The sequence below is a fragment of the Eptatretus burgeri genome, chromosome 1 (assembly GCF_056783735.1).
Source record: "Eptatretus burgeri isolate ZD-2024b chromosome 1, Ebu_testis_v1, whole genome shotgun sequence".
Classification (NCBI taxonomy): domain Eukaryota; kingdom Metazoa; phylum Chordata; class Myxini; order Myxiniformes; family Myxinidae; genus Eptatretus; species Eptatretus burgeri.
The window spans coordinates 98,363,264-98,377,478 of record NC_140961.1 but is presented as its reverse complement, the minus strand read 5'-3'; the positions used below and the strand labels follow the sequence as shown (position 1 = coordinate 98,377,478).

The window sequence follows — 14,215 nt, the reverse complement described above, 5'->3', positions numbered from 1 at the left end:
GAGTCCGAGGATGCCCGGACTTATAAAGCCTTCAGCTGAGGCGTGACCGAAGAGCTAGCTCGCATCCCAGTGCAGCTTGGTGTTCATGGGTGGGTGCTGCCTCCTCAATGAAGTGCCGCTGTTGCCAGGCTGTGCTCATTGGCTTGCCAGGGCAGGTGCCGCCCAGGACAGAATGGCAACCAAGTGCTTTGATGCAGGCAATTGTCAACGTGAGTTCTGTCGATGTAATGTTGGTTTAGTAAAGCGTGTTGTGTGTATGGACGTGCTGTAAAGAGGTGTGGATAAGGAGGGAGAGATTAAGAGAGATGGAGAGAGAGATGAAAGAAAAGTTCCAAAAGGGGGGTTTGGACCTGCTACACAAACACAACGCATTTCCCTGTCCACTGATACAAGAGGAGAGGTAATCCAACTAAACAATATACTTTGGAAAAATCTGAACTCGAGGGTTCGTATATCTGTTGGATGTAATTCCCCAAGGTCTTCCAAAACTGCAACAATATATATATATATATATATATATATATATATATACACACATATACACATAATCTCTGCCAGTCGGTCTGTCTGCCCGTTTGCGGCTCTAATTCAACTCTCAATTTATCTCAACTCTAATTCGATTTCATTTCATTTTTTTGTGGTCAGAAAGATGGTCTCAGTTTCAGATGATCTTATATGAATGATGATATAGATGAAGTGATCAATATCCTTCCGAAATCTTTAGATTTCGTAAGTAACAAATGGAAAGGGGTGAAAACACAACTTCCTCCACCTGTGGTGGCGGAGGTAAAAATTTAGGTTTTTAGAGAAAAATGCATTCTTCGTGAAATTGAAGCCTGTAACATAAAGTCCATTCAAACTCCCTCATGGCTTTATCCTAACGATAATTCACTATCTGATTTCATTTTTTGTAGTTGCTGAGATTGTTAAAATTTCGGTTTCAGCAAAAGGTGAGAAAATTGGACGAATATTGGCGTTTTTACACTAAAAAGGCATTCTAATATAATAGCCATTTTCAATGTATCTGGTCAGACACGATGTGGGGAGGGGAAGGTTGGGATGGATGAGTGAAGGGAGGGGGGTAGTGAAGGTGGGGAGGAGAGGAGGGAGGGGGAGTAGAAGAGGAGAGGTAGGGTTCCCTGTGAAAGGGAGGGGAGTAGAAGAGGAGAGGTAGGGTTCCCTGTGAAAGGGAGGGGGAGTAGAAGAGGAGAGGTAGGGTTCCCTGTGAAGGGGAGTAGAAGAGGAGAGGTAGGGTTCCCTGTGAAAGGGAGGGGAGTAGAAGAGGAGAGGTGGGGTTCCCTGTGAAAGAGGGGAGTAGAAGAGGAGAGGTCGGGTTCCCTGTGAAAGAAAGCTGAAGTTAGGGATCGAACTGTAGTCGAATTGTATTTTTCATGTTCCCAGGTTATATATAAATAATATATTCCAGGTGAGTGATAACTCTTTTCCAACGATATAATTAAACAATACTTCAAAAAACTTTATTAATTTGTGAAAACAAACGTGGTAAAAAAAACGCTATTCCACAGATTGTCAGTGACACAGAATACACTGGAACACTGAGATAGCCAAGAGTGGGGAGGGGGAAGGACAGAGAGTTGGGGTTCAGAGTGGGGGGTGGGGGGAGAGCAAATATGGGACAAAGTTGGGAGGGGGAGAAGTTTGAGGTGTTGTGCTTCGTGGGTGGGTGGGGTTCAGGAATTGTGGTGGAGGTGGGGAAGGGAGGGAATTTGAACGCTTGGAGTTCAGGAGGTGGGGGGGGGATTGATGAATGCAGCTCACATTGGAGTTCAGGAGTGGGGGGTTTATGACTGTAGCTTACATTGGAGTTCAGGAGGGGGGTGATGACTGTAGCTCACATTGGAGTTTAGGAGGGGGGTGATGACTGTAGCTCACATTGGAGTTTAGGAGGGGGTGATGACCGTAGCTCACATTGGAGTTTAGGAGGGGGGTGATGACTGTAACTCACATTGGAGTTTAGGAGGGGGGGTGATGACTGTAGCTCACATTGGAGTTTAGGAGGGGGGGGTGATGACTGTAGCTCACATTGGAGTTTAGGAGGGGGGGTGATGACTGTAGCTCACATTGGAGTTTAGGAGGGGGGGTGATGACTGTAGCTCACATTGGAGTTTAGGAGGGGGGGTGATGACTGTAGCTCACATTTGACATTGCGCAGATGTTCTGCAGGTAGGTTACCTGCTGGTAGTGTTTAAACTTAAACAAAAACGTTTTTCACTTAACACGAATTGCGATTAAGGCTCAGAGTTGTATGATATACAAAGCTTGTCCATCAAGATTGATTCTGAGCTAAGCTCGACTTAGTTAGTCTAGTGTAGGCAGGGGTGGGGGGTCCTTGGTCCTTCACTTCGAAGTCAGAGTCAAGGCACTTTCACACTCAATGCACGGAATGGTCTCGATGGACATGTTGTGGGAGCTGGTGGAGGGTTGTTCGATTTAAATAGGAATTCGATATCCGTGCATTGGATGTGGAGGGGTGTGGGCATGTTGGCAGAACTCGGAGGGACCTGGTGAGGTGTGTGGATGGGTGATGGACCTCCACACTGGGCTTGGTGCAGCACAGGCCTGATGGGCCGAATGGCCTCCTCATGCTCCGAAGTTCCTTGGCGTATCCTTGCGAGTGTGCTCGATGAGAGCGTCTCGTGAAGGGATAGTTCATAGTTCTTGTTGTACATTAGCCACCCGAAACCCCGATCGCCCCCCCCACACACCCCCAATTAAAAAAGATAGTAAATATAATTTAATAAATAAACCACACCGAAAGAAAGTACAATTTTTCCCCCATTTGTTCACACCCTGGTGATGTCCCTGAGCTTGTCACGGCTTTCTCGCCCCACGACTCCCCCCCACCCCCTCAGTGACGTGAACTTTTCGCTCGATGGATCAAGTTAATCTGGTGTTGGTGTGCGCAAGCATGGTGGGCCGAACGGCCTTCTCTTGCGTCCAAATTTCCTTTTTAATTCCGAATATATTATTAATCGCACAAGAGCAATTGATTCACGAACATATAAAAGGCAAACAAGTTTAGTTTGTCGTCATCGTTCGGTTATCCCGCCTAAAATCAACGTTTTCATCCACCACAGCCGTGCTTCAAAGTGATTGGCCGAGCATTCCTGTAAACCGCATTTTCATTGGATGGAAACCCGTTCGCCCCGCCCACTTGCGGATTCATAAAAACCGCTTTCGCCGAATCCGGGGCCACGCTTCTGCTTCCGCCGATACAGTCTGCGGCGCACGTGGTCGTGTCTCGGCTCTCATCTCTATTCCTGGTCTTGTCGGTGGGGATTTTGAGGCCTACGTCGTTTGGTGAACATGTCGAGCCGCGGAAAGACCGGAGGGAAGGCCCGCGCCAGGGCGAAGTCACGGTCGTCCCGTGCCGGACTGCAGTTCCCCGTTGGACGCGTTCACCGCCTCCTGCGCAAGGGTAACTACGCGGACCGGATCGGCGCCGGAGCTCCTGTGTACTTGGCGGCCGTGCTCGAGTACCTGTCCGCAGAGATCTTGGAGCTCGCTGGCAACGCCGCCCGGGACAACAAGAAGACGCGCATCGTGCCTCGTCACCTCCAGCTCGCCATTCGTAACGACGAGGAGCTGAACAAGCTGCTTGGTGGAGTGACCATCGCCCAGGGAGGCGTGCTTCCCAACATCCAGGCCGTGCTGCTGCCAAAGAAATCTGGTCACGGACCGGCGGCGACCCGCTCTCCCGGCAAGAAGGGTTCCCAGTCTCAGGAGTACTGATGGCGGGACGGGCCTGAACGGGCCCTTTTCACCGGGCCCCCTCTCTCTCTCCGGCCCCCCTCTCTCTCTCCGGGCCCCCCTCTCTCTCTCCGGGCCCCCCTCTCTCTCTCCGGGCCCCCCTCTCTCTCTCCGGGCCCCCCTCTCTCTCTCCGGGCCCCCCTCTCTCTCTCCGGGCCCCCATCTCTCTCTCCGGGCCCCCCTCTCTCTCTCCGGGCCCCCTCTCTCTCTCCGGGCCCCCTCTCTCTCTCCGGGCCCCCCTCTCTCTCTCCGGGCCTCTCTCTCTCTCTCTCTCTCTCTCTCTCTCTCTCTCTCTCTCTCTCTCTCTCTCTCTCTCTCTCTCTCTCTCTCTCTCTCTCTCTCTCTCTCTCTCTCTCTCTCTCTCTCTCTCTCTCTCTCTCTCTCTCTCTCTCTCTCTCTCTCCGGGCCCTACACGCGCTCGGTCATGCTCCTTTAACCGATGTCCGTCTCGTGCCTTCGTACGTCCGTTTTATGGTCTCGTGCGTCGAGTTGTGACGGCACGAGCTGCTCCTTTTTTCTAACAATTGCTCAATTGGGAGGGGGGGGGGATGGAGTGCCATTGATGGTGTTTGTGTTGTTGGATAATTTTTTTTATTCTTTTTTCCTCCATTTGTTCTCTGAGATATTAAAGTTGTTGATTCTGAAGTTATTTGTTTTTTTTTGGTATTTATTTATTTTGTTTTCACCACGTTTGGTATCCATTTACAATTCCCTTCTGATTGAAACTCATTTTCCATGTTAACTGTCGTATTGAACCATCATCCATTTCGAGGATGTAGAAGATTACCATTCACTAATACAGGTGGGATCTGAGTCTCATGGTTGTCTCTGCATTAAGGTGACAAATGTGGGATACACAAGGAATTTTGATGTAAGAGGCCATTTGGCCCATCATGCCTGTGCTCCATTGATTGAAATGCTTTGGTGAAACCCGAGGTGAGGGAACCTTGGTGCACACATCACCAGCTTGTTTTTTTTTTTTTTTAATTAAACATTTTCTGGGTTCTCACCTTGCGATGTAATCGCAACACAAAGCTAACGATGGTTATTGGTTCCTGTCTAAAGATACCTGATACAATAATGGGATTGGTTCAAGTAAACCCTTCATAGCAGTTCACTGGATGTTTTCATCTGATTTAATCTTTGACCACAGACTTCTTCAACAGATGCAATATTTCCAACAACAAGCCAGTCTCTTTTTTTTTTTTTTTTTTTTTTGATTATTTTAATGGCATTTCCACCATTTTGGCATCACGTTCTTGAAATTGTTTTTGATAGTCTTAGTCTGACTTGTCAGATGCACCAACCTGCCAGGAGATTCCTGACCTCATTGGAAAACGTTCTGGTGCTTCGCAGGTTGGTCAGCATAGTACGTATGAGAAGCGAGGCCAACTTTGCAAGCAATCACTTGTGGATTTGAAGACCCTCCAGCACCTTCAAGAGTAGGCCATTGTGTGCTGGAAACCTTAGCCAAATTCTTACCCCGATCGTCGGTTGGGTAGACTGGGTAAAGCCTTGCATGACCCTCAATGTTTTCCATTCCACTGAATGTTCAGTCGAAGTTTGTGCACTAGTTGACCTGATTAGGGTTGGTTATCTGGTAAGAAAATGTTTCAAGAACATCTACCAGGCTACCAGGACCACCGTCGTCCTCAGCAAAGCCACCCCCACCAAATACGATACCTACCAGAAGAAAAAACGTAAGAATGGGTCATATATTTATTAAGTACTCATTGGGGAGAGATGATTCAAAGGGGTATCAGCTTCTGCCATGTTTGCGTATGTGTTAAATAGATGCCAAAGCTGAGTCCACAAATCTTCACGTGTTCATTTATACGTTAAAAACGTATTCACCCACGTCTATTGGAGGAGAACCAACATGCAGTAGAGGTCCAAAAATAATGAAGGATCGTTAAGATTGCAAGCAGATTGAACAGCCAGCTTGAAAAGGTCACTCAAAGGATGGCATACTTTAGGATGCAGTGGCATTCATATATGGGGCTGACAGGATGGCTCAGATATTGAGGGATGCATACTCACTTCTAAAGTGTCTCGTGTGGGTTCGAATCCCGATCCGGCTATAAACTCCTGGTGTTTCACGGGCAGGATGATTCCTCAATGTGTGTGTCGTTCCTTGGACAGATGTTAAACTGGGTGTCCCGTCCTGTCTGCTGGCATTGGCGGGTGTTAAAAGATTCCACGGTGTCCTTGAAGTCGGTGAGCTATCGCCGGTACCATTAATAAATTCCAAATTCCTGCTCTCTGCTGCTGGGAGAGGGATGGCAAACCACCGAGTATAACCCTTGCTAAGAAACTGTTTCGGCAGAACTGAACCTCACTTTGGACAGGACACAAGAAAATGGATACGAATAGCATTCATACGTATGTATTCATAGAAATGTTAAACTTGTACAAATGTAACCACCCAACCTCCCCCTTACCCCTCAACACCCCCCCACCCCTCCAGCCACTTCCAACCAGCCTGGACACATCATGCAGGGGTCAGGGTAAGGCTGTGCCCGGCTCTTGGTGATGAATACCGTAGGATCTTTTACATCCACTAACTCATGCTGGCAGATCCGAGGAAGTGCACGCACATTGGTGAAACACTGGGGTGACAGTTTATGACTGGGTCGGGATTCAAACCGAAGCTGGACAGCTCAGTTGCGAGTATGTGTACCTCCAGACCATCCTGTCAGTCCAAGACCCAATTAGGCCATTAATACACTTTCAACACTTTAACCCTTCAAGGATACTTAAAATTCTTTAACTCCTCAATACCCTGACAACACTTTAGACCAGTGGTTCTTATCCTTTTTACCACCATGCCCCCTCGAGTCGTTGGTCCTTGCCTCCATGCCCCCCCCCTCACATCTTCAACCAAATGCCCTCATGAATTAAAAGCAAAAACTGAAAAAAAAATCGTGTTTTTAGTCTTTTTATTGAACAAAGAATTCTGTATAAGCAACACTCATATCCACAGTGTATTTAATGAGATACTTGACACTGCTTCTTAGCTACCAGATCTTGAATGTGTGGTCGATGCCAGAGAGAGCACAATGCAAGTCCCCTTCAATGTTCAGATCGTTTCTGTACTTGGTCTTGACAGCAACGAGCGTGGAAAATGCAACTTCACAAAGATACGTTGATGCAAACATTGTCAGAATCCGAAGAGCTTGATGTGAGGTTAAAGGGTAAACAGGAAGGTACGTGACCCAGAACGTCTCCTGATCCAGTTTTTTAAAGTCTTCTTCAGCTGAGGAGTTGAACTTTAACTCAAGAAACTCCTCTTGCACTTCGTCTGAAATATCAGCGACTTCACATTGAAATGGGTTCCTAATGAATTTCCAGGCTTCGCGATTCTCATCTATATCCGGAAAGTATCTGATTAATTCTGCTTTCAATATAATTCTGATGAGTAATTATTTGTTTCTTTAACTCAGAATCAAGGTAACTGTGAATGAGAGCAGAATCCAAGTTTGCAAAACTGACTGTATTTCCATCCTGAATTCGACATTTTCAGAGGTCGAGTTTGGCCATGAAGGCTCGAATGACGTCATGGTTCATAATTATGTTGATGTTTTCCCCTTGGAGTTTGAGGTTGATGGCATTCAGCGTTTCAAAGATGTCCACCAGGTCAGCTCGAGATAGAAAAAAAAATGTTCACCTTCAGACTGGAACTTGTCATGGAGATCTGTTTCCTACTGTGAATCTAGAAATGTTGCCACTTCTTTTTGTAGTTCATAAAGCCGTCCACGCATGTTTCCCTTCGAAAGCCATCGTACATTTGTGTGGAAAAGTAAGGCTTGATGTTCAGAATCCATATCCACACACAGCTGTTTGAAGAGACGACTCTTTCAGGCTCCAGCTTTGATGAAGTTGACTACCTTGATAGCCAGGTTCATGACATCCCTCATTTCAGCAGGTCGCGTTCTGGATGCAAAGTCTTCACGATGAAGGATGCATTGCGTACCTATAGCAGTTGGACTTTTTTTCTTTCACTCTTGTTATGAAACCAGATTACAAACCAAGCATGGCCGGAGCTCTATCAGTACACACCCCTACCAGCGAGTCCCATGAAAGTTGATTTTCCTGGAAGAAGTTTAATACCACTTGAAAATATCTGTTGCTGTTGTATAACTTTCCATGGGAAGGCAGAAGAGTATTTCCTCTTTTACACTGTTGCCTGACACGAAACGAGCATACATCAGTAGCTGAGAACACTGAGCAACATCAGTCGTTTTGTCCAACTGGATGGCAAATACAGGAGAAGCTCTTACTTAGTCGAGAACTTGATCTTTGCTGTCTTGAGACATTTCATCGATCCTTCCCTTGATGGTATCGTTTGATCGAGAGATTTGGAAAAGCTTGTTTGCACTATCCTTCCCCAGAACGAGCTCTGATGCACGCAGTACACTTGGTTTTATGGGAGTCTCTCCCATGTTATGGCTCTTTTTGCTCTTTGCAATCAACATGGTGATCTCATCCGAAGCCTAAACAACCTTTGAAGTCTGTTGCCGAAATGCTCCACTGCTGTCCCTCTTAGCTTGCTTCAAGGACTGCCTTTTGTTTCAAAAAATGCCTTGGGTTTGGCAGTTAGAGCAGGATGCATTGTCTTCAAGTGGCGTTCCAAGCGTGTGGGTCGCGTGCCATAATTGCTCAGAGTCTTGTAGCATATTATGCACTGGGGTACCTCTGTGTCACCCCTTTGGGGGGACACAAATTCAAATCAAATATATTCGTCAAGATACTTTCTCTTTTTTGCACTCATTGCGAATGATTTAGTTTGAAATGGATGTTGCAAACCTGTGAAAAAAAATTTTTTTAATATTAAAATTAAAATAAAATATAAATTTTAATATTAAATTTAGATAAATGTTAAATTAAAAATTAATTTTAATACAGAAAATGGTCGGCTGAGTCACGAATAGAAAACGAAAATTATTAAAGGCAATACTTTTGGTTTTTCTTAAATGTTCATCATGATATTATACAAACACTTGTTAAGAGATTTCCAAAAATAATTAGAGAAATTCCTACTTTTTGTCCGGCTCACGCCGCGTCTGGAAATTATTCATGCCCCCCTAGGGGGGTGCATCCCCCCCCCCACCCCAGATTAAGAGCCAATGCTTTAGACCTTCAATACCACAATAGACATTCAAGACCCCATTGGACCTTCAAGACCCCATTAGACCTTCAAGACCCCATTAGACCCTCAAGACTCAATATCTTTAAGACATTTTAGATCCTCAATATCTCATTGGATCCTAAAGACACTTTAACCCCTCAAGACACTTTCGACTCTCGAGACCCTCAAGACCCCATTTAGACCCTTCAGATACTTTAACTCCTCAATACCCTTAAGACAGTTTAGACCCTCGACCCCATTCGACCCTCATGGCCTTTCAGACACTTTAGGCCCTTTAACCCCTCAAGACCCTCGACAAGTAAAAGCCATCTCATGTATAAAGAGTGAGAATAAGTTCATTATTTTGGAACTGAGAATGTGATTTAATAATGAATTATTGTGCGTTACTAAGTAGTACGCATGAGTTAAACATTTGTATCAAAGGAAGCAAGGAAAACAGAAAAGAAAAAGAATAACAACAAGGAGAACAAGAACGATCACTCGGTAGAGCGCATACCTCCGCCAGGCTGATTAGTTTACGTTTTGTATCCCACTGATAGGCCGGATCTGGATTCGGAACTGAACTAAAATTTAATCGGCTTGTTATTGTCACCTATCCAGCTCATCCACCAAGTTTTGTCCGAATCCATCCATAACGTTTTGAGATATCGTGCTATACAGTATATCGTTTTAGCCCCATCACTCAATGGTGAAAAATCAGTTTTAAAAGTCTCTGATCCAGATTCGGATCTTCACTAAAATGTAATTATTTTCGCCCTTGTCACATACCCAAGCTCTCCACGAAATTTCGTCCAAATCCGTCTCCAACTTTTTGAGATATTTTGTTCAAAAACAAACAAGAAAGATGTCATGTGTCGCACGATACTTGTGAAATCCATAAAACAAATTTGACCTTAAAAATAATTGGTGGTTGAATTGAATTCAATGACCAATACACAAATCGTCTTCAAATTTCAAATCAATCGGATGAAAATTAACAATTTTAGACATTTGGCCTATGTCGACTTTTTGGCCTATGTGGACCTCAAAATACTTGTTCGTTGAATTCAGTGACCTGATATGCAAATCATCTCCAAATTTCAAATCAAGGAGATGAAAATTGAGGATTTTAGAAATTTGTTGACCATGGGTCTATGTTGACCTTTTTGCATATGGTGACCTCAAAAATAATTGGCTCATTGAATTCAGTGACCTGAAATATAAATCCTCTTCAAATTTCAAGTCAATTGGATTAAAATTAAGGATTTTAGAAATCTCACCTAGGTTGTTGACCTTTGGCCTATGTTGACCTTTTAGCCGATGTTGACCTCAAAAATAATTGGTGGTTGAATTGAACCAACAAATATGCAACTCCTCTTCAAATTTCAAGTCAATCGTATGAAAATTGTCAATTTTAGACATTCGGCCTATGTCGACCTTTGGCCTATATTGACCTTTTGGCGTACATTGAACTCAAAAATAATTAGTGATTGAATTCAGTGACCTGAAAAGCAAATCTCCAAATTTCAAATCAATGAGATAAAATTGAGGATTTTAGAAATCTGAGAAAGTTGTTGACCTCTTTAGCAACCTTCATCAGTCGGCCTATGTTGACCTTTTGGCATATGGTGACCTCAAAAAGAATTCGCTCGTTGAATTCAGTGACCTGAATTAGAAATCCTCTTCAAATTGCAAGTCAATCGGATGAAAATTAAGGATTTTAGAAATTCCACCATAGTTGTTGACCTTTGGCCTATGTTGACCTTTTAGCCGATGTTGACCTCAAAAATAATTAGTGGTTGAATTGAACCAACAAATATGCAACTCCTCTTCAAATTTCAAGTCAATCGTATGAAAATTGTCAATTTTAGACATTCGGCCTATGTCGACCTTTTGGCCTATATTGACTGTTTGGCTTAAGTTGACCTCAAAAATAATTAGTGATTGACTTCAGTGACCTGATGTGCAAATCCTCTTAAAATTTCAAGTCAATCTGATGAAAATTGTGGATTTTAGAAACTTGACAAAGCTATTGATCTTTGGCCGATGTTGACGTTTTGACCTCAATAATAATCGGCTTCTTCCTTATGACAAACTCTTTCACGTGGTAAAGTTTGGTGGAGATCGGTTTAAAATTGTGACCTGTAGGTGATTGACATACAAACAAACGGAGACAGACGGACAGACAGACAGATATAATAATAAACCAATGTCACCCGCAGGGTGACCCGTATCTTGCCAAAAGGTGACCACATGTGACTTCTTTGAGGTCACACTGAGGTGAACAGAGCTGCTATCCACCAGGAGCGACTCCTTGAGGAATATCTGCCTACGAGAGATTCTGATGAGAATCGTTCTACAGAGTAACCATGAAAAATATGCTTTTGCCTCACAACGTCACCAAATGACGTCATAATGTCTCAAGCTTGACATATCTAGAAAGCACTCATCGAGGTGTTCAATTTGAGGTACTACACGATATGGTTCCTAAAACTTGAAAATTTGACCTTGGGGTCAAATATGTTTGACCTCAGGCGCGAACCATGAAGGTCAAGGCCAATCGCCACCAAAAATTAATCAGCTGAGCGCCAGACCATGAACTATATTCCCATGAAGTTTGAAGACTATCCGATCAAAATTACTCAAAAAATAAGGGTTTCGTCGACTCCCCTGATTTGCGACAAAGTGACCTTGACCTTTGACCTTGACCTTCAAAATTTTATGCGCTGAAAGGGACCTCCTATAGGCCTCTGATATGCGAAGTTACAAAAATTTCCAATGACAACTGTGCTCTGCAGAGTGATTTATACGTGATTACAGACCAAAAAAAAAAACAAACAAACAAAAAAAAACATATGAAGGTCAAGGCCAATCGCCACCAAAAATTAATCAGCTGAGCGCCAGACCATGAACTATATTCCCATGAAGTTTGAAGACGATCCGATCAAAATTACTCAAAAAATAAGGGTTTCGTCGACTCCCCTGATTTGCGCCAAAGTGACCTTGACCTTTGACCTTGACCTTCAAAATTTTGTGCACTGAAAGGGACCTCCTATAGGCCACTGATATGCGAAGTTACAAAAATTTCTGATGATAACTGTGCTCTGCCGAATTTTTTATACGTGATTACAGACAAACAAACAAACAAAATTTTTTTTTTAAAAACATACAAGCTGACTAACATATCTTGCAAAAACTTCGTTTTGGCAAGATAATAATGCACATAATCAACCAATATAGTACTTGTAAAATCTTCGAATTTTGCAAGTAACAAACAGACAGACAAGCCGGTAGGCGACATGGCTGCTCGCTCTAGATGGAAAGCTGGCCGACGCGACTAGCCGATATTCATGTACATGCTATCAATCAATTTAGCACAATAAATATGATTATCACAGCCCTCTTAGTTTGCGCCCAGAAACCCGCCTTGTGAAATTTCAGGCATGTTTCCAAAGAGACTCTAACAATTGGCAGCCCTGGTAATTCCATTTATCTATTCGCTAAATATTTTATTTTTTTATATGATGCTGTAAGACATTCTCGTTGGGCACAAAAAAACAGGTCCCTCGGAGGTCCAGTTTCGGAGGTATTGATTTTTTTTGTACAGTCCACAATAAGTGTACGATGTACGATAAAGTATTTTAGCTGTTGCTAAAAATTTATATATATATATATATATATATATATATATATATATATATATATATATATATATATATATATATATATATATACACATTTATTTTATAAATGTTGCTAAAAATTTATATATATAAAATTTATATAAAACAATTTATATATATGTTGCTAAAAAAAAATATATATATATATATATATATAAATATATGTGTATATATATATATATATATATATATATATATATATATATATAAAAAATCCTTAGATATTCGCAATTAACCGTTTCTGAAATGTTCGACATGTACTCGCCCAAAACCTATCTCCTCCTACAAATATTTTTTGTTAGGGCTGCAAATTGGCATGAAGGGAGCGAGATAGATTGCGCACAGAACTCTAAGCTTCAATTTTTCGATTTTTTGGGGATTTTTTTTTCGATTTTTTGACCACTTTAAAGGGCCGTTGCTATGCCGTTGCTGGGGCCTCCCCAGCCCGCACGGCCTCCCCAGCCCGCACGGCCTCCCCAGCCCGCACGGCCACCCCAGCCCGCACGGCCTCCTCAGCCCGCACGGCCTCCTCAGCCTGCACGGCCACGCTGGCCATTGTCTTCCCAATGTTGTTTGTCCCTGCCTTATCGTGTTCAATGTGAGGTTTAAGCAAGAATGCAACACTTACCATTACGAGCTCACCTGGAATTTAGTCAGGTTTGGTTATGCGATTGAGCAGTGTCCGTGAGTGTCAGTCCATCAGTCAGGCCGTCAGTCAGTCAGACAGTCAGTCGGTTAAAAAACTTTAGTCATTATCGCTTGAACAAAACATACGATTTTGATGAAATTTGGCCACGAGCTTCATATCTGATGCTGAAGGTGAATCAACCGCATCAAAATCTGCACTCATGAAAAGAGGTCGATGAGGAGGGGGGGTGGGGGGGGGTTGGGGTTGGGGGGGTGGGGTTGGGTTTGACCTCCAAAATAGGTATTTGCTTTTCTCAGAAACTACACACAATTTCGATGAAACTTGAACACCATCTTCATCACCCGTGATGTACGAAATTTTGTTCACGGCATAAAAAAAAACAAAAAAAAATTTAGCGTCGAAGGTGTTCTGAATGAAAGTTTCTCCTGGTCCAGGTGAGCTTCAGGACGCGTGGTCCGATTTTTGGCCTTTCCTATGACTCGGTCGGGGATCACGGGGTTCGACCCATTTCCCTCCCGAACTCAGAACACATGGCTCCAACCACGACACTAAGGAGGAACCTCTGAGCCTGGTTGTGGAAGTGTAGCGATGCTGAACAATGGATGGTAGTTATATTATTGGGAAACAAACACTCAAACAGCCCCAGAGTATCGACCATGAAATTCCACCTGAAACAAGGATCACAAAAATGTCAAACAAATCGGAGGAACTTGGACACAAGAGATGGACATTCGGCCCATCACGCCTGTACACGTGTGCCCATTCCCGGTGTTTACAGGTAATACAGGTGTACCTGTCTAATTCCATTTTAAACCTATCGTTAATTTTTACTCACCTTTTTCAAATCGACCACGAACTATACCTACATAGCTCTGAGGTCTCCCATGTATGTCAAGGTGAGATTTTCACATCACCGAACTCGTTTATAATGTACGTACGTTGGACTTTTCAAACCTCGACCAATGAGAATCAGCGAGTGGTGAT

At 43.5% G+C, this 14,215-nt stretch overlaps 1 protein-coding gene across 1 annotated transcript; it reads left to right on the top strand.

Moving 5' to 3' along the window:
* Window positions 1–3,199: 3,199 nt before the first annotated feature.
* LOC147035030 (histone H2A-like) lies at window positions 3,200–4,416 on the top strand. The gene has a single exon (XM_085892719.1). It carries the CDS (start codon window positions 3,328–3,330, stop codon window positions 3,751–3,753), a length of 426 nt encoding a protein of 141 aa, XP_085748845.1. The 5' UTR covers window positions 3,200–3,327; the 3' UTR covers window positions 3,754–4,416.
* The last annotated feature ends 9,799 nt before the right edge of the window (window positions 4,417–14,215 follow it).

What these genes read in the sequence shown, in the direction of transcription:
- LOC147035030 (XM_085892719.1), top strand. Translation starts at nt 3,328, where the DNA reads ATGTCGAGCCGCGGAAAGACCGGAGGGAAGGCCCGCGCCAGGGCGAAG.